The sequence below is a fragment of the Ursus maritimus genome, unplaced genomic scaffold (genome assembly GCF_017311325.1).
Source record: "Ursus maritimus isolate PB19 unplaced genomic scaffold, ASM1731132v1 scaffold_3, whole genome shotgun sequence".
Lineage (NCBI taxonomy): Eukaryota > Metazoa > Chordata > Mammalia > Carnivora > Ursidae > Ursus > Ursus maritimus.
The window spans coordinates 1,282,831-1,300,541 of NW_024425563.1; the positions used below are offsets into that span (position 1 = coordinate 1,282,831).

The 17,711-nt window shown below is 55.0% G+C and overlaps 1 protein-coding gene across 1 annotated transcript in view; it reads left to right on the forward strand.

The window, feature by feature from the left end:
* The window catches only part of PTPRN2 (protein tyrosine phosphatase receptor type N2), a 796,662-nt gene that overhangs the window by 678,849 nt on the left and 100,102 nt on the right, over window positions 1–17,711 (forward strand). The window contains exon 12 of the mRNA XM_040644526.1: window positions 6,976–7,188. Coding sequence (XP_040500460.1) covers window positions 6,976–7,188 — 213 coding nt within the window. The remainder of the gene's footprint in view (window positions 1–6,975; window positions 7,189–17,711) is intronic.

The window sequence follows — 17,711 nt, forward strand, 5'->3', positions numbered from 1 at the left end:
CCCCCCCCCCCGAGGTGAGGCGGCCGCGTGCTCGCGGAGAGAAACTTCTGAAGGAGGGACTTCATTTCCTGCCTTCCGTAACTACCTGTGTGGTTCTGAACTGCAGCCTTCTTCGAGGTTCTAGGAAAGTACCACTCGAGGCAGTCAGGTGGACCCCAAAATTAGGGGTTGAAACCACAGCAGAATTGGCTTTCAGGGCCTGAAAGAGTCTCCCGCCCTTTTGTGTCACCAGTGCGATGACGGAGCTGCGCTCCACGCTGGACGGTTGGGGGGTGGGGGTCTCTGTTACAGTGGCCAGGGCCCCGAAACGCACGCCCCGAGGTCAGCGAGGACCCTTGGGCCCTCTCCACGCAGGTCCCCGCGGGGCTGGCCCTGCTGTTTCGGCCTTGCCGCCGGCCCCCAGCCCCGGCGCGCCCTCCGCTCTGGGTTCCAGTTCCGCAGACGTCGCTCCCTGTTCGGCACCTGGAGCCTCTGCGCTTGGGGTCCAGGGTGCAGCGTGTCCACGTGGTCTCCGCCCAGCCAGCCTTTCCCGAATTTAGACGCGAGCGAAAGTGCGAGGGGGTGAAGGTTTGTGTGCAGGAGGGGGAGGGAAGCTCGTTTCTTTTTATCAACCCAAGAGGAAACGCCCCCCACCCTACCAAGCACAGCCACTTGGCTCCCGAGAAGGGGGTGGCCCTGGGGGGGGAGCGCCGCAGAGACGTGCGCGGTGAGCCTCTGCGGCTCCGGGTGGATGGATGCGGGCGTCGTTGGGGACCTCAACCGGTGCCCTGCAGCCTGCGCGCTTGGTGGCGGGGAGGCTGGGCCACGGCATTGTCCCCTTGGGGAAGGGGGCCGGGGACTTCTTGGAAACCCCTCAGTGCTGTGAGTACTTGCGGCCCCCAGGAGCCCTCGCCCCGGGCGCTGCGGCCTGATCTTTCAGACGTCTGTGGGCTCCTGTACATAAGTGAGCGAGAGGGACCCGGTAGGGGAGGTGAGAAAGCCTGCAGTCCGTCCAGCCGTGCAGGGGCCCCGAAATAAACCTGCGCTCCAAGTAGCGCCGCGGCGGGGGCCTGATCCGCGACGCCAGGCGAGTCTAGGATGGAGCTTCTTAGCCTCGGAGGAGGAGGATGGGCAAAAACTCCAGTCCTGAAGAGGGTTTGGTTCTTGCGGGGAAAACTCCTTCTTCGAGACCACGGCGTCTGAGAAAACACCTGACCCAGGAGGCGCGCGAGTGCGCGTGTCAGAGCAGGCCTCGGGGACCGATTTGCACGCCGAAAACGCGGTCGGGAGCGGGCGCATCAAGTGTATTGGCCGAGTGTGAGTCTGTTTGTAGTAAGAACACCAGCGGAGAATCTGAAGGATGGCTCGGGGCAGGATTTCTCTTGGGGGGCCGATCCTTCCCGGTCTGTTCTCGGCTGGTCGCTCTCTGTTCTCCCGGAGACAATTTGCTGGGTATCAAGTTCTACTAAAAATCTGTTCACACGACGGTAGTTTTCCCCCTTTAAACATAAATACCATAAATCTTCCCTGTTGTCTTAAAACAGAGTAGTTCCCCAAAACCGATGTTCTAGGAGCGCTTAAAGCTGGTAATTAGACAATTTATTATCTCTTGCATATTTATTTTTGTGTCTGTGCCTGAAAAAATAAACAAATGGCTTATTTTAAAACAGGGTATCCCCACTTATTTTCATTTAAGAACAATTAATTCTTGGACATTCTTTTTTCTTGCCTATATAGGCTTTTTTCTTTCTTTCTTTCTTTCTTTCTTTCTTTCTTTTTTTTTTTTTTTTTTTTTGGCTACTTGAATGGCAGATTTGCAAGTACAATTTCATCTGCGCTAGGAACAATGGCTTTCACTTGTACAAAGGATTTCTCCCACCCTGGATTCAGACCGAAATGCCTCTTGCTCTGATAATAGCTTCTGAAAAGATTTTGTAATGCAGAGAATTAATACATGATTATTTCCGCCTGACTTCTCTCATTTATGAGAATTCTGTGGCAAATTCCAAATTAAAAATAGTTCAGTTAACAGCTTTAAAAAATACTTTTAAAATATTTTAAGGCACTCCCCTCCCCCCATATTTTTAAGTTCGGTCATTCCCACGGCCTGAAAACTATTACGATTTTGGATGAGCTTTAGAGTCATAGCTACTACATTCTAGTAGGTACATTTTAGCAAACCTAGCATGAAATTTCCAAATAATTCTAAAATTTTGCATCTGGGAAAGCAAAGACAGATTTGTTATACCAGCTCATTAGTAGTCTTTAAAATCAAATTCTAAATTTTACAGGCAAAGGGATCCTTGCAATCAGTCAGGTCAAGGTGCAGGGGAGCAGGGGATGAGGCTGGGTTTGCAAAACCAAGTCCTTAGGAACGATGCAATTGAAAACGTGCATGATTAGAAGTTTCATGGTAATGAAATTAAATGCCTGTGCCCATGAGTTTTGGGTACAAGTGGATTTTAAAATTGAAGTCAGCGGCATAGGCACGGGGGCTGCCATTGTTAACTGTTCACATGCTTGGGAAAATGCTCACTGTTGCTACTGGTCCACAAATATTTTGTTACCACGAAGGTTTATGTTTGTGTGGCTGCCTTAGTTCCCACAACCAAGTCTGGGCATAAAATGTTCTCTTTTTTTCTCTTTTCTTTTAAGCTTACCACATGGACAGCTAAAGAAAAAAAAGTTTTGAAGATATTTTGCCATAAATGGCTCAGAAGACAATGTAAAGGAAGCCCCATGCGTCTTCACGTACAAGCAGAGATCAGAATAGTTTAAATAGGTCAGGACAACGTCTGTAGATTCTAATTCCTAAGAGCAATTCCACGAACTGTCTCTGTTGTCACATTTATCTTAAATTACAGCTTCTGCAATATTTTACATCCTAAATTCAAGGAGTTGCAGGTGGGGATGGTTGAGTGGAGGAAATATGCAATATTATCCTGCAGTTTACTGTCAAGATACATCTAACCTGTCTAAAGTTGACTTAATTATTCCTGATTATTTCTGAAAACCATCCTTTTCCTGCATCTGGAACTTAGCATGAAGTGCTTGTGTGTGTGTCTCCTATATCCTGGGGTGCACAGCGACCCGCGCTCCCGTGTGACCTCTCTGCCGCTGTACAGTTCCGCTTTTAAAAGATGCCCGACTGTAAATGTCAAAGTCATAAATATTTCAGCATTATTTTCTTTCAGTTCCGAGTCAAGCCCGACAGGATGCCTCTAATTAGTGGAGGGCTCTCTGCAGGGCCCAGCCCCAGGACAAAATTTGGGGAAAGCACGTGTAGTTCACGTTGCTCAGCCTAGGGGAGCAGGAACCCAGGAGGGGAGGGGTCTCAGGCCCACCCCACCCAGGTCACACCTGGAGCAAGACCTCCCTCTCCAGCCATAGCAGGCTCATTCTTTTCTCTTAAAGCTGGTGCTTAGCAGGGCTTAGAAGTTTTGTTTGTTTTCTTAATTCCACAAAAAGAAAGGAAAGAAAATAATCATAAAGTGATTTTAACTCAATCACTATGCCAAAGAGGGGAGTTCACTTTTTTTTTTTTAATTTCTATAAATTTTCGTTTCTTCCGGGATTCTTAAGACCTGACTAGCAGCCAGCAACAGTTTTCCTCCCGCTGGACCCCTCCTCTCAGCGCTCGGTAGGTCTGAACCACTGGGGGGGGGGGGGCGGCAAGGAAGAGTGACTTTTCCGGTTCCAGCTGAGTAGCCCCTGGGCTGGCTGGAGGGAGTGTTCCGAGCACGGCCCGGGATCCTGCGACCTCATCATCACAAGCCGGGCAGTCCGTCTGCCCTACCACCACCTTCCCCCTCTGGCTCAGACCCCCGATTCCCCGCCCCAGCGCGGTGCACCCCCCACCCCCATCCAACCCCGCGCCCACGCTTCTGTCACCGACCGCCCCTGCTGTCCCGGGGCCCGCCGTCCACCGCCGTCCACAGCCACCGACCCCTCCCCTGGCTGCAGGAAGGGCCTCCTTGTTGATGGGCTGCGGGAGGTAAGCCTGGACGCCTCCCTCTGGGCCTGGGACCACTGTTGCCCTTCTCTTCGGGACAGCTCTGGCCCACGCAGCTTGTAACTAGAGGAGACCATAGAAAATGGATCTCACTGGGCACGGGGTCTCTGTCCTTTTTCCTCCCCTCCTTCCCTTCACCTCCAGCAGCACCTGGGACCCGGGGGAGGAGGGGGGTGGTGCTGGGCAGCTGGGAGTAGGGACAGCTGGATCTGGAGAGGAGGGACCCTAGCTCTGGGGGCAGTCACTCTCCTTGACATTTTTCTTTGACCCTTGAGTTAGTTCCACGCGCGCCGCGAAAGGGGCAGCGGTCAGGCCATCTCTCTCTACCCGAGTTTGCCAAGCGCATCGTGGATCACGGTGACCGTCGATGTCCCCGCCGGCCGCGAAGGCGGCGTTTGGGCCACCCTGGGAAGAGCTTCGGTGTGGTGTCCCAGCTGGGTGTCCAGCCTGGGATCTCTCCTTCGCCCCAGACCTGGGCCAGGTTGATGTGTGGGCACTGCCACCTGCCTCCGTGGCCTCCCACCTGGAATCGCGTAACAACCGGGCCGCGTCTGTGCCCCTTACACGGTGAGCCAGCGGGCACTCTGCGCAGCGGGACCCCGCGTCTCTGACCGCGCGGCACCCACAGCCCCGGGTTTGGTCCCTGGCGTGCTTGCGACCGTCTGTCGGGTGCACACTGCGCGTCCTCTCGGAGCCAGGCTGGCCACCACACGCGTGTGCGCCTCACGTCGCCAGGCAGGAAGGCTCAGGAAATCCCTGTTCCCGAGCGCCGTCAACCACGTGGGCGCAAGGGGTCCTCCCGACGCTTGGGCGGGATCCCCGGCGCTGGCGCTTGGCCTAAGATGGGACGCGGGTACCTCCAGTGGCCTGCACTGGGGCGGGGTTGGGGGACGCGTAGTGACGGCCAGGCGGACCCGGCCCGGGCGGGGGGACAGCGGACGCCCCTCCCTCGGCCGCGCCGCTTCCTTTGTTGTCCCTGCTCCGTCTGCCGAGGCCAGGCTGTTCCGCGGGGGGCGCGGGGAGAGCGAACCGTCCTCCTGGAAACGCCCCCCACGGAGGTGTCGATTCCACCTCTTTCGGGGAGCGGAGGGGCGGCGTCCCGGGCGGCAGAACGCAGACGCCGGCCGGCGGCGGAGACCCGGGCCCGCAGCTTCGCCGGAGGGGCTCGAAGCAGCGCGTTGCGCGGGGCCGGGGAGCTGGGCGGGGGAGCCGGGCCGTGGCGGTCGCGCTCCCTCCCGCCCTGCTGGGCCTCGCTGCCCGGGTGGGGTCCCTGCCGTTTATTTACAGGGCTCTGACTCTCACCCCGCGCGGGGCGGGGACAGGGGCGCGGAGGGAACGCGGGCGACCGGGAGGGGTGGTCCGCGGCTCCCGGAGCGTTAACCTTCCGGAGGCGGCCGTGCCGGCGCGGAGGGAGGGGCGAGCGGGAGGGGGGAGGGGAGGGGTCCACGCCGGGGGCGACTGCGGAACCGGCCACACAGGCCTCGGGCAGCCCTGAGCGCCCCTCCCGCGCCCCCGCCCCTCCGTGTCCCCCACCCCCACGCCGGGGTCCTCCCTCTCCGTCCCTTCCCCCTCCCTCCCCCCGTCGTCCCACCCCCTCCGTCCCTCCCCCCTCCCCAGCCCCTTCCTCTCCCTCCCCGCCCTCCGTGAGCCTCCTGCCGTTTGCCAGCCTCGCCGTCCTCTTCGGAGCCACGCATCCAGGCAAGAAAATCCAGCGTCTTTTCTCATTTAACCCGCGTTTCCATTAACTCAGTCCCGGCACCAGCTAATCCGCGGCACCGAAGGCAAAAGGGGGCTAATTAATGACCAGCTTTTCCAGTCAAGACCGGCGATAATTGCTTTGGTGGCCTTTATGATTACAAGATAAAAATGGCCCGGCCTGACATAAGAGGCCCTGTGTACACTCGGAGACAGGAGGGAATGAGGAGGTGGGAGGCTGGATACGGAGCAGAAAATTACTAATAGAAGAGACATAATGAATAGGCCGGCCAGGCATTCATGGGGAAAAAATCCATTTTGTTACCACGCGAAATTAGGTGGTGGAAAGGAGTTTGCTAATTGTTCTCATCTTGTAGCAACCGGGACCGAGGCGGGGGCGTGCGTCTCCATTCATTTACGGGGTAATGGTGGAGGGCGTGCTGGCCGGAGCCGCGCGCGCCCGCGTCCTCTCTGTCTTTCCCGGGCGTTTTTAATTGTGGCTGGTACACCTGCGAACGAAGCTAACGGGAGAGCACCGTGCACCTTTTGCACGTGGAGCCTGGTGAAATGCACCCAAAGGATCCCCCCCCCGCCCCAAAACAGTGAGAATCTGACGGTTTGTCTCCCATACTCTCCACACCGCGCGGAGAAGTGAACTCGTGGACAGTCCCGTTCCAAATGCCCTGAAGCTCCTTTCAAGGAAAAGCGCTGCGGTGCGCGGCAGTGGGGGGTGTGTCCCGCGGGCGCGCGCAGAGGGGCGCAGGTCGGTGGGGATACCGAGGGAAGGTTCTACGGAGGCGGCCCTCCTGCAACGTCTCCAAGAATGTGGATGTGAAACTTAAGAACCTGCCCCGGCTGTGCTGTGTGCCGTGGAGTTGTCTGACTTCTCTGCGCCGTGGGCCCCCGCCCCCCAAACCATGTGTGGTGCTGGGGATAGACTGCTGTGTTTTCCTCACACCTGTTTAGAGAGAATGTGGCTTTTCCTTAAAGCAGCAAATCAGCCGCCCAAGACTCGCCGTCGTTATGGTTAGAAAAAACGGTGGCCTTAAGGAAAACCAGTAATGCCTCTAAGTTCCCTTTTGGAAAACGTTGCAATCTGTGTGTGCTAGTGAGAAATAACTTCCCTCCTTACTTGAGGGGTGCTGTTCTGGATGGCCCTCCCGTGGCTGCTTCAAAGTCAACACAGCTCTGTGCCACGTTTGCCCTATGTGGGAGAAGGGTGGTTTCTAGGGGGTCAGGAGGTCATAATTGGTTAGGTGCTAACGTGCTGCTTCTCTCCTGTTCTGTAGAAAAGCAAACTCAAGCTCCTGCCACACGGAGCAGAGCAAGAGGACTCAACCCCGTTCATCGTGCTGACCCTGGTCTCTGTCATGGCCATGGTCGGGGTCCTCCTGGCCTCCGGTGTCATCTACTGTCTGCGCCACACCTCCGCCTCCAGGCTGCAGGATAAGCTCTCCGGCCTGGGGGACCACCCCGGCCCAGATGCCACTGCCGCCTACCAGGTAGGGTTCTGATGGGTTCTGTTCCCCGGTGCACTGTCCGTGGCCCCTCCCGGTCCCCAGCGCTTCATGTAGTCGTAGTTGGGGTTTGAAAGTGCTCATCAGCATTCATGTAAATACCTCGGAATCACAGTTTTACTGCTCTGTGTTAATCCTACTCTGTTCTCCGTGGGTCTCACTTAGCTGTGAGACTGTGAAAGCAGGTTGCTCATTAGAAATGTGGAAAAAGTACAAAACATGAATTATGTATTATCTGTTATCTTTCTTAGTTTGGCCACTATTAATGAAAAATGCCAAAGTTGCAAGATAAATTGGTTGTGTAGACGTTTGAAGATGTCTCTTAAATCATCGACTTCCTCCGGGTCTTCTATGAAAAGGTCCTTTGACCTGATCCATCGCCACCCCTGCTAGCATTTGGATGAAGTGAAATCTAATGCTGATAAGTGGGAAGTAAGCCGAGGGCGTCTCCATGGGAGCGATGGTGGCGGCCGGGCGCTACAAGGCACAGCCATTCCAGACACACCTGGAGACAAGTCAGAAGCCAATGAGAATGTGAGGCAGGCAGATGCAGACCGAACAGGACAGTAAGAGATGCACAGGGTTTCTGGACACTGTAGCACGCACTTTATACTTCATGACGTCCTGCAGTGAGAATGAGCCTTCAGGTCCAACAGCAGGGCCAGCCCATAGCAGAGACAATTCAGGGCACAGCCCTCAGTGTCATTCCCATTTGGGAAGGTGAAATACTTAATCATCTTTTAGAAATTCAATCAATATATATTTGTGAAATATTTTCTCCCATTAGACTGGATTCTTTGTTTTCTCTACTCACGTGGTTATGATGTGTCATAGGTCTGTCTTGTAAATAATGCATCATATTTTACAATAATATACAAGTTGAATATTCAGTCATCACCATGTATGGGGGGGGGTTCTCAAGCTCTTTCTAGAACCACCCTCCCTCCAAACTGTCCTGCGAGCTGCTCTCCTGGAGCTTGTCTGAGCTAGCTGCTTCTGCTCTAAGGGCCACCCTGACACTGGCCCACAGAAGGAGCTGGGATGAATTTAGAAAATCACTACGCTTAAAAGAGACCAAGAGATAGCTCCCCCCCCCCCATTCGAAAATTCTTGGTATTGTCACTGAAGAGAGAAAAGCTCTGGCTTTCTGGAGGAGGTCACGAGGCTGGTCAGTATGATCTTCTCTTATAAAGAAATGGCACCTTCAAATGTGTGGGACGTGGCATTTCAGCCCCAGTGCACGGCTCTGCTTCAAAGCAAAAGAAAAATCACGTTTGAAGAAGCAGCCCAGAAAAAAAATGTCACATAAACCAGTAAGAATTTATCCAGAAATTCTATTGAGCCAAGACCATCGGTGTAGGATGCTGGGGCTTCTGGGCCATGTGTGTGCCGGGACATAAATAAATTATCACACCGGTTCTGCTCTGCGTGCAGGAGATGGGGGTCACACGGGGGTGGATTTTTAGAAAGCATCACACCCTTTGATACACTTTGAAATTCAAATATAAAATATTGATAGAATGGAAAGGTTGGGCTTGCATGCAGAAATGACTCAGTTTGGCAAAAATGCAGGTTGAAATCGCACACTTAGAACAGAGTTTGTGATAATTAACAGAAAAAAATCTTCCCAGTGACAGCTCTAATTAATAGTATCTGTAATTAAAATCATGCCCTTCCAGCAGGAAAATTGTTTGAATTTCTTGGAGTGACCTTTCTGCTGTTCCTCCTGGGGGCATGGTGGTTAAGTTGATATTGATTTTATAATGAGCTCTGGTTTGTTTAATAAGAATCTGTAATCCAGACAATAAATGAAATGTGTGCTTTCCTTCAATCCAGATTAATAAAAGGGGGGGAAGCACAGAAAAAAACTTTTCCTTTAAAAATATGATCTAGGAAAATTTGGAGATGAAATTATTATAAAGGTTTTCTGATGGGCTTAGTTTTGAGATCACTGTGAGACACCTTTCGGGAACTACTCTGATTAAATGCAGACGTTTGACCCCAAGTGGACGGTCCACTGGGGAGAAGCTGCTGGTACTTGAGCCGGTCGTCGCGGTTTGTGGCTCGCAGAGCAGGGCTCAGCCACCGGCGATGGGATTTCAGGACCGTTACCACCAGATTTCGCTGAGTCACGTATGAAGGGCTGTTAGAAGTGTGGCTACAAAGAGAGGATGTTTCCGTTGGTAAGTGAGGCAGGTGTTAACTCAGGAGCGGGCACGCTAGACGTGGCTTTTCCAGCGCTGCCACTGAGACCCCCTTCAAGCCGCAAGTCTGTCTGAGACGCTGTTCAAAGTACTGCAAACATAGAAACAGCGTCAGAAACTGGTGCCTTGATGCCGTATTTATTTTCAAACCTTTGAACTTCTGCCCTCGGCTAATCCCATAATACACGTGGAGCTCGGATAAGCCTCGTCCCGATTCCCAACGCTGGGTGACGAGGAAAATGGAGCGATTTAATATCACGCCTTATTTCATACTCTGATTGAGTATGTTCATAAACTTTCCGAAAGAGACAAAGGTTATTGTGTGTGGAGGTTACAAGTAGCTGCCCGGGAATGAGGAGCGGTCGGCAGCGAGGGAGTAAGTTTTACTCCCATCAGAACGTGAACTTACCCTTTAAATGGAGGAACTGAGTGTTCTTAGCAGAACACGAGGACCCTTCGGGTCAGCCGCGAAGCCGGCCTCTTCCCAGAGAGCCACAAAGGAGGACCGTCTGTGCCCAGGTGAACAGCAGGGCCGCGGCCTGATTGCAGGGGAGCTCGGGCGCAGACGCCCCAGACCGCCGGCCCTTTGTAAAGCCCTGGCCCACGTCCACCCCACAACGCACACCTTCTAGGGTTTGCCCTCCCAGGCCGCTGGTGGCCGGTGCAGAGTCCCGTGAGCTCATATTCATGGTCTGCGGCTTTGGGTCAGTTACAGTGCACTCTGGAGTGTCCCAGAATAATCAGTGGGCTTGTCTTAAAATTGTTTCAAATAGTGCGTAGTTTGGGTTATTAGGTCCCAATGCAAACGTGTTTAAACCTTTTTTCTCTTCTTCCTTGGAATAGAACTATCTCATAGAGTCAGCATCTTGAAGCTGAGTTCACACGTGTGTGTGTGTGTGTGTGTGATATTTTTGTTGGCTTTACCTATTGGAAAATCAAATATTTCTTGGTAGACTCTTACACATTAGCACTTACCTAGAGATCAGTCTTACCAGATAATCTATCAAAGTTTAATTTCCTCAAACTTGAAAGAACTGGGTGTATTAACTTTCGAATAACTGAAATCCATTTTGAAGGGCCAGGTTTTTTAATGGCCACCAAACGTTTCCCCAGTGCTTTACTAAACGTTATTTTTTTCTTCTAAATCTATAAAACATAACGTATTTGGATTAAATCTGTACTTAATTATCTAAAAACATAATTTCTTTACTTTTATTCTTTTTTCTCCCCCAAATTGGCATGTCAGTACCTAATGTGATGTCATGTGTGCGCGTGTGCCCACGTCTGCCTGCTTGCTGCTGTGGGTGTGGGTGAGTGTGCAAGGAGGTGTGATGCTCGTGCCCAGCCCAGGACGGGCATCTCCTCGCACGGGAGTCCTCTTTCTTCGGAAGGCCATCGGGTGAAACTGCAGGAGGAAGTGATTAGATGATTAGGACACATCCCCTCCTCTCTCTCCCTGAGTCTCTTTGAATGTTGCGTCCCTTTCCCTGAGGCTTTGATCACCTTGGAGCAGGAGTTCAGCGCTCGGCCAGCCCACGCCGCCGTCCCCACACGAGGGCACAGATTGCTGCGGAATTTCCAGCAAGCCTCTTTTGATGGTTTATTTCACGATACCCAGCACACTTCCTTATCGCTGGGAGGCCTTTGCAACCAGACCCAGAAGAGAGCACGCATCTGGGTGCGGTGGACATCCCACTGGCGGGCGATGATGAGCGAGCGACCACACGCGAGGTGCATGGTGGCCGCTGCGTGGGGTGCTCCCTTCAGTCCGGCTGAGGGGCCGATGGCCCGAATGAAGCCCAACTCCTCCCCCCGGGAAAAGGGAGAGCCAGCCCCTCACCGAGGAGGGTGCATGTCCCAAGCTGGCTTCCTCTCCTGGGCCTAATTAAGGGACAATTCTTTTTCTAAGGCAGTTTAATCTTTTGTAATTGGTACCATCACTAGTTAGAGAAGGGTTTGCCAATTTAGGTAAAAACAGGGAGTCTCCTGTGGTTTGCCTGACCCCACCACAAACTCCTAAAATAGCCCATTTCTGACAGCGATGTACCCATAAGTCAGAAAGAATGGCCTTTCTTTGCTTTACGTTTAAATGTTCAGGTCAAAATAACTTTTTTGCAACTTCCCAAGGAGCAAAATCTATCCCGCCTCAAAAACGAAAGAGTGCTCTCAAATATTATTTAAGAACTTACGTTTTTATCCTAACCCAGTGAAACCTGAGAATGGGGATTTTGCTAATTTTACCTTTGCAAGAAGTCGCGGTTAGCACCTCTGTCTGTAGGGAGAATTCCAGACACTGAGCTGATATTTCATCTGGTCAAGGGGAAGCCAGGCCCCTGATGGTGAGGCCTGGTCCTGGGGCCCCCACGCCGATCCCAGGAAGAGGCCCGGCTTCACTGTAAACTGAGTAATTGCTCTGCTGTTGGTGGAAGGTGCCAGGCGTCCTGCTTCTCCCCACGGTCGTGTGATAACCAAACGAAAACGTGCAGACTTTCCCCTTGCATTTCGAGAACGTGTGTGTTTGCGTGTGCGTTCATTTCAAGTGATCAATATTAGGGCCAACGAGCTCCATTGAATCTTCTGGTTTCCTTCCCACCCTGGGTCTGAATGTTGCTCTGTAAGGCGTGAATTTGTAGTGCATTTTTCTCATAAATCTTAAATTTTCAAGTCGCAGTTTCCAAAAGCCGCGGCTGCGTGCCCATTCTCCAGTTTCTGTGCAACGCGTCTCCTCCAAAATAGCTCCTGAGATTTGGAAATAAGTCTAGAGGAGGCGGAAGGCTGGAAAGATTGCCAAAAACATATCCAAACACAAAACTGAGACATGTCGCTGTCCTAATATAGCAAGCCATCTCCCTTGATCAAACGATAATAATTAGATCAGACTTAATTGAAAATAACAGACCGCTCAGTGAGCTATCTGGAAGACAAAGGCTCGGGACGGCTGGTGCGAGGAGTCCGGGCCTGGATGCCGTGTCTTCTCTCCGTGACTGTGTTGCTGGGCTCTGTTGTATGTTTGTGGCCTGTGAGCGGATCTGGGTTTTACTGGAATAACTGTGTCCTAAGGAGAGACGGGCGAGGCAAGCAGAGGGAGCACCAGTGTCACCTCTGCCGTGTCAGGTGACTTACCCCTGCGTGGGTCGCAGTGTCTGTCTGTCTGTCCCTCAGGGCCAGTGCAGGAGAATGCACCTCGGAGGCTTTGAGGGGAGAGCGCCCGTCCTCAAGGGGCTGCAGAGGGAGGGCCCGGCTGGGGGGGGGGGCTGACGAATCTGCTTTATCGCAGTTTCTGTCGCAGTCAGAGTGTGCTTCCGTATCGTGGAGGCCGGGGAGCTCCTCCGAGGGCACCCTGAGCACTCAGGAGGCTCCCCGAGGCCTGTCCTGCAGCTCCCAGCCGTCCCCCCTCAGTCACCCGCCAGCGCCCAGGGAGGGGTTCTGCAAGCCTCAGCGGACCCCCAGCTCACCCTGTGGGGCCACGTGGGGACAGTAAGCATCAGAGCAGCTGTGACTTGTCCCGGGTCCCGCTGGGGGCAGGGGGCAGGGCGGAATTAGGGCGATTTACAGCGTTTAGGCCCCAGGAGAGTGTTCTTCCCTCTCGGCGGGGTAAGTCAGAGGGCCAGGGAGCCCTCGCCCGTGGGACGGGGCAGAACTTCTTGGAGCCCCGGACCCGATGGTGCCCTCTGCCTTTCTCTTCGTGGTTCAAGGCACCGCGCGGCCGTCAGGAACGGTCGAATTCCCTTCTCTGCTCAGCGTCTGACTTCTTACAGACAAGGAGTTGGCCGTAAAACCAGGAAGCGTTAGTAAGCACCACGAGACCGCAAGGGATGACACCAGGGGAGAATGCCACGGCGGGCTCACGGCGGACGGGCCGGGGTCCCCTTGCTGGGGCGGGCAGCTCGGCAAGGTCTGGCCTGGAGAGCACGAGAGGACAGGAGAGGACTTCCTTCGTGTGCATGGTGGAGGCAGGGACGGTGCGGAAGGGGCTGACGCCGGCCCCAGGCAGGGCCCTGGACCAAGAGCTCCAGCTGGGCAGCGGGTCTGTGCTCCCCGGGCAGCTCCCCTGTGCTGAGGGCAGCCCCGTGCGGGAGCCACGGGCCCACCTGTCCTCCAGCTCCTTTCGTTCGTGGTCCACTTCCCAGTTGAAACGTTTCTTTCCCAATATTTACACTCACGGGAAAAAGGGACCCTGATAACCTCCATTCCTTCTGGGCCTCGTGCCTCTCTGCGCCCCACCCGCAAAATGGGATGGAAGGAGCTGTATGCTCTTCACTGGGCCGCTGAAGGTCAGAGAAGGTCATGGAAGTGTGACTGCGTCTGAGTTCTAAGTTCTGTGTGAGGACAGTCATCTGTGGGGACGGTGGGTCCTGGTGGGGAGGGAATCGTCGCCTCGCCTGGTTCCAATGCCGCCCTCCCGTTCCCTGTGTAGCTAGTACGTGCTCTCGTTCGTGCGGCCGCCCCCTCTCCTCCAGGCCCCGATTCAGAGAGGTGGCACACCTTCTGCAGGAAAACCGAGGACAGACGACCTGTAAGGAAAGCGTGTGCGTCCGGGGAAATCCAGACTTGTGGAAAGTTCAGCACGTGCTGAGGAGGGCGGTTAGTGGGGGCGCAGGTGCGAAGAGAAAGTCCTGCCGGCTTCTGTGAGGTGCTGCTTCCTCCCGCATCTTTCCAGGGCCAGCGAGCAGCTAAGCCACCCCCACAGACGAGTGAGGCGGACGCGGGTGCGAACCGGGGCCCACCTCGCGCCCCACGCGCCAGCCCGGGGCACTCGGTGTCGGGGCGCCGTCCTGCCCTCCGATCCTCAGAGGGGACGCTGAGCTGCTCGGAATAAGGGGGTGCCGGCAGGAGAAGCTTACCCGAGCAGAGCGGACGTCACAGGGGCTGAGACAGAACGGCCGGAGGAGGGAAGGCCCTCAGAGGGCAGGCGCAGGAGCGTGAAGGACAGCGGACCGGAGCGCGTGCTTCTGGCTCTGAGAGGCTCCGTGCCGCTTCCCCGGCTCCCTGACGGCAGGGACAGCGTCTGTGAGTGTGGCGGAGAGGCCTGGGGCGGCCCTGCGATGTCGGGCTCTCCACGTGTGCGAGTGACACACCCACCACGGCCTGGAGTCTGCCTCGAGGTCGGCCTCGTGCATGGCGGTGCTGAGCGGGGACCAGCAGACACGCCTGGGGTGCCTGCGCCGGGAGGCTCGTGCTGGCCCGAGGGGACCCTCCACTCCGACTCAGGCCCTCAGGGGGCCTTGGGGAGCATACCCCGGGCTGAGTGGCATGATCCACCCTTCCGCACACGCCGGCGTGGAAGAAGGAGAGGTAGGACACGAGGCGGTGGTGGGGAAGGACAGCGTGAGCCCTCAGAGGCTCACAGGAAGTGTGTTTACGAGCAGGGAGAGCTTTGAGAAGAGCAAATGCACACTCAGGCCCAGGAGACTCAGGCAGATGACGGCCGTCTCCAAATGTCAAAAGAGGAACATTCAAGATCATGAGAGGAAGACCCACTCGGACAGGAGACCCCCCCCCCCACTGGAGGCGTGAGTCCCGCTGGCTCGTCCGTCTGTCCTGCCCAGGGACAGCATCACTCTCCTCCAAGGCCCGAGGCCCCCTGCTCCCCTCCTCCCAGCCTGGCGGGCAGGCGCCCGTGTGCGGGTTCTGTGTCAGCGTGTGTCACCCTGAGGAGTGGAGCTGCCCAAGGCCTGGGAAAGGCTGGATGGCCGAACTTAGAAGTGGCCCAGTAGGTCTCTTTCCAGAAAGCTAATTTCTTCTAATGAAAGAATCACATTTTCTGTAACAATAGGGACGGCCAAGACTTTTATTCCACCGCGGAGCTTACACGTAGGACCGGTTTACACTGGTGTGGAGCCTATGCTTGAGACAAGCAGTGCCGTGATGGTCTGCAGGGAGCCTGGGGTGGCCCAGGAGGGCTTCCTGGAGGAGGTGAGCAAGAGATGAGCTCAGGACGTGATGTGGTCTGTGCCGCATCACAGTTATTTCTTAGGGAGGGAACAGTAAGGACTTTTCCTCTTCCGTCAGAGAAGCTACATGATTGGGTTTCTCTTCTCCATCTAATTAGTCATCTTAAACTTTGTTCCTCGAAACGTTTCCGTCTCCATCAGGGTTCTCTGCTTTGGGCGGATTGCCGACAATTAAAAATGGACTCTGGGTAGGTCATTTCTCTATGAGCAAGTACAAGATGTTCACAAAAATGGTTTCCAGTAAGGGAGGTGACTTGTGAGAAGTATTCACTCCGGATTTTCGAATAAACAGCCGGGATGTGATGGTGCTCAGGCCGCAACATTGGTCGATGTCGATGGGCTGGGGTCGATCCCGCGGCCCTGGCTGCCGCGGCGGGCGTCTGCTTCCTCCCGAGGCTGCGCTGGTCGAAGAGGACCCCCTTGCGCGACAGGAGGAGCGCGGTCCCAGGCACACGCGTGGCTGCGCGCAGGGCCTCCAGACAAGCCCCTCGACGAGTTTGCGCGAGGAGGCCGGGCAGTCCGGACACGCGCACGCGGGGCGCTGCTGTGCGGTCTGCCTTTCTTAAAGGGAATTTAACAATTCTTATATTCAGAATTTAAAAATAAAGCAACCAGTAAAACTCCGTGTCTGGGTATGCGTTTGTGTCTGTGTCTATGATTATTTGGAATACAGGAAAAGGAAGATGCGGAGACCCTTCTATTAGCGAGTACGGCCAAATGCCTTAAACCGCGTGATTCCATGTGGTGTTTGGAGAGCGTGGACGCGATGCACAGCTTTAAACTTGGGCTGACTCTGTGGCGTGCGACCGAAATCAGCTGAGGGAGTCTGGGTGATAAATGCTCGGATCGCTAACTGACCGGAAGTCAGCACCCACATCAGCTGGACTTCAATTCTCTACTTACAGTTAAAAGTCTGGATTTGTTCCATAAGGAAGCATTTTATCACTTTCATTTTTTGTGATGACAACATAGCAGAAGAATAACCAAAAAGGAGTATTCCTAGAATCGCACCTTTCATAAATCCAGACAGAAACCAAGAGTGGGGGAAATAAAATACAGATTTGTTTGTAAAAGCGGATGGTCAGAAGGGATGTTCCACGGTCTCCGTGTTTCGGGACTGACTCCCCCTCCCTGGGGCTTCCTGTCCTCTGCCACATTCAAGGAGATTGAAAATCCTGAGTTTGGTGGCCCCAAACTTTGAAACTGAAACACGAGGGGAAACCAGGAAAAAACCTCAGATTGTCCTCTTGGCTGCTTTGAGCTGTTGCTTTTCTGGCCCCGGACGGTGGCTTCCCTGCTCCTGTGTGTGGGGGGTTTCCTGGGCACGCTGTGAGTCTACAGATCTCCGACGGACTCGAAGCCCGGCAGCAAAGCAGAGCGTGGCTGGCAGCATCCCAAGTGCCTGGTGCCCCAGGCCCTCCCAGCGCCTCTCCTCCCACCAACCCCAGAGCTCACGTCCCACAGCCCTCGCCCGAGTCACAGGACGGCACCCTGGCTGGACTCATGCCAGGACCGTGGGAGGCACAGACTTCCTCCAAAGGTCAGCACCTGTGCCCTTCCTGAACACGACAGGCTCTCAGAAACTCTGACGGGGCCTCGAGGCCAGAACCCCTCATCAGAGGAAGCGGAGATGAAACGAGGGGGCTCGCTGTGGTCGCCCGGCCTGCAGCAGCAAAGCCACCCGGCCCACTCTTCGGGCCTCGGGCCGCTTGGTTGCCATTCAGAGCAGCTTCAGATGGAATAATTGGGCCCCAGAACCAATGTGCAGCCCCTGCGCAGGCAGGGAGAGGCAGCTGCGTGGGGGCCTGCCCTGCCCCCGCCCCCAGGCCCTGCCCTTTGGCTTAATTAGGCACCGCTGTAGAATGGAAGGACCTGAATACCTTTTGTGTCGCTGGCCGGCTCCTCACAGCCCCTGGAATATCCCCTGTGCTTTTCTGTCTCCGAACCTTTGTGCAGACCGCTCCCCTCACACTGAAAGCCCTCCCACTCGGCTTTATCCTTCCAGATCATTCCCATCTGTTGGCCTGCGCAGACCCACACCCTCACCGAGCCTTCCCGCCCAGCCCAGGACGGCCTACGCTGCTCTCCACGCCAGCACCCTTTCATCGGACCCTTTGTTTTCCCCTGACACTGCCCTTCGCGGCTGTGGCCCATCCCTGGCCGTCTATCTGGGCTTCCACCGTGGTGCCTTGAGACAGGCCTGGCCTGCTCCTTCCCAGCCGCGTCCTCCTGTGAATGTGAGGTGCACCCTGGTTTCCCGAAATGCCAGGTCTGTATCAGAAGCGCTCAGCACCCAGCAGGGGGTCTTCTGCTCAGTGGAAGCTCATCGATGCACTAAGACACGGACGCG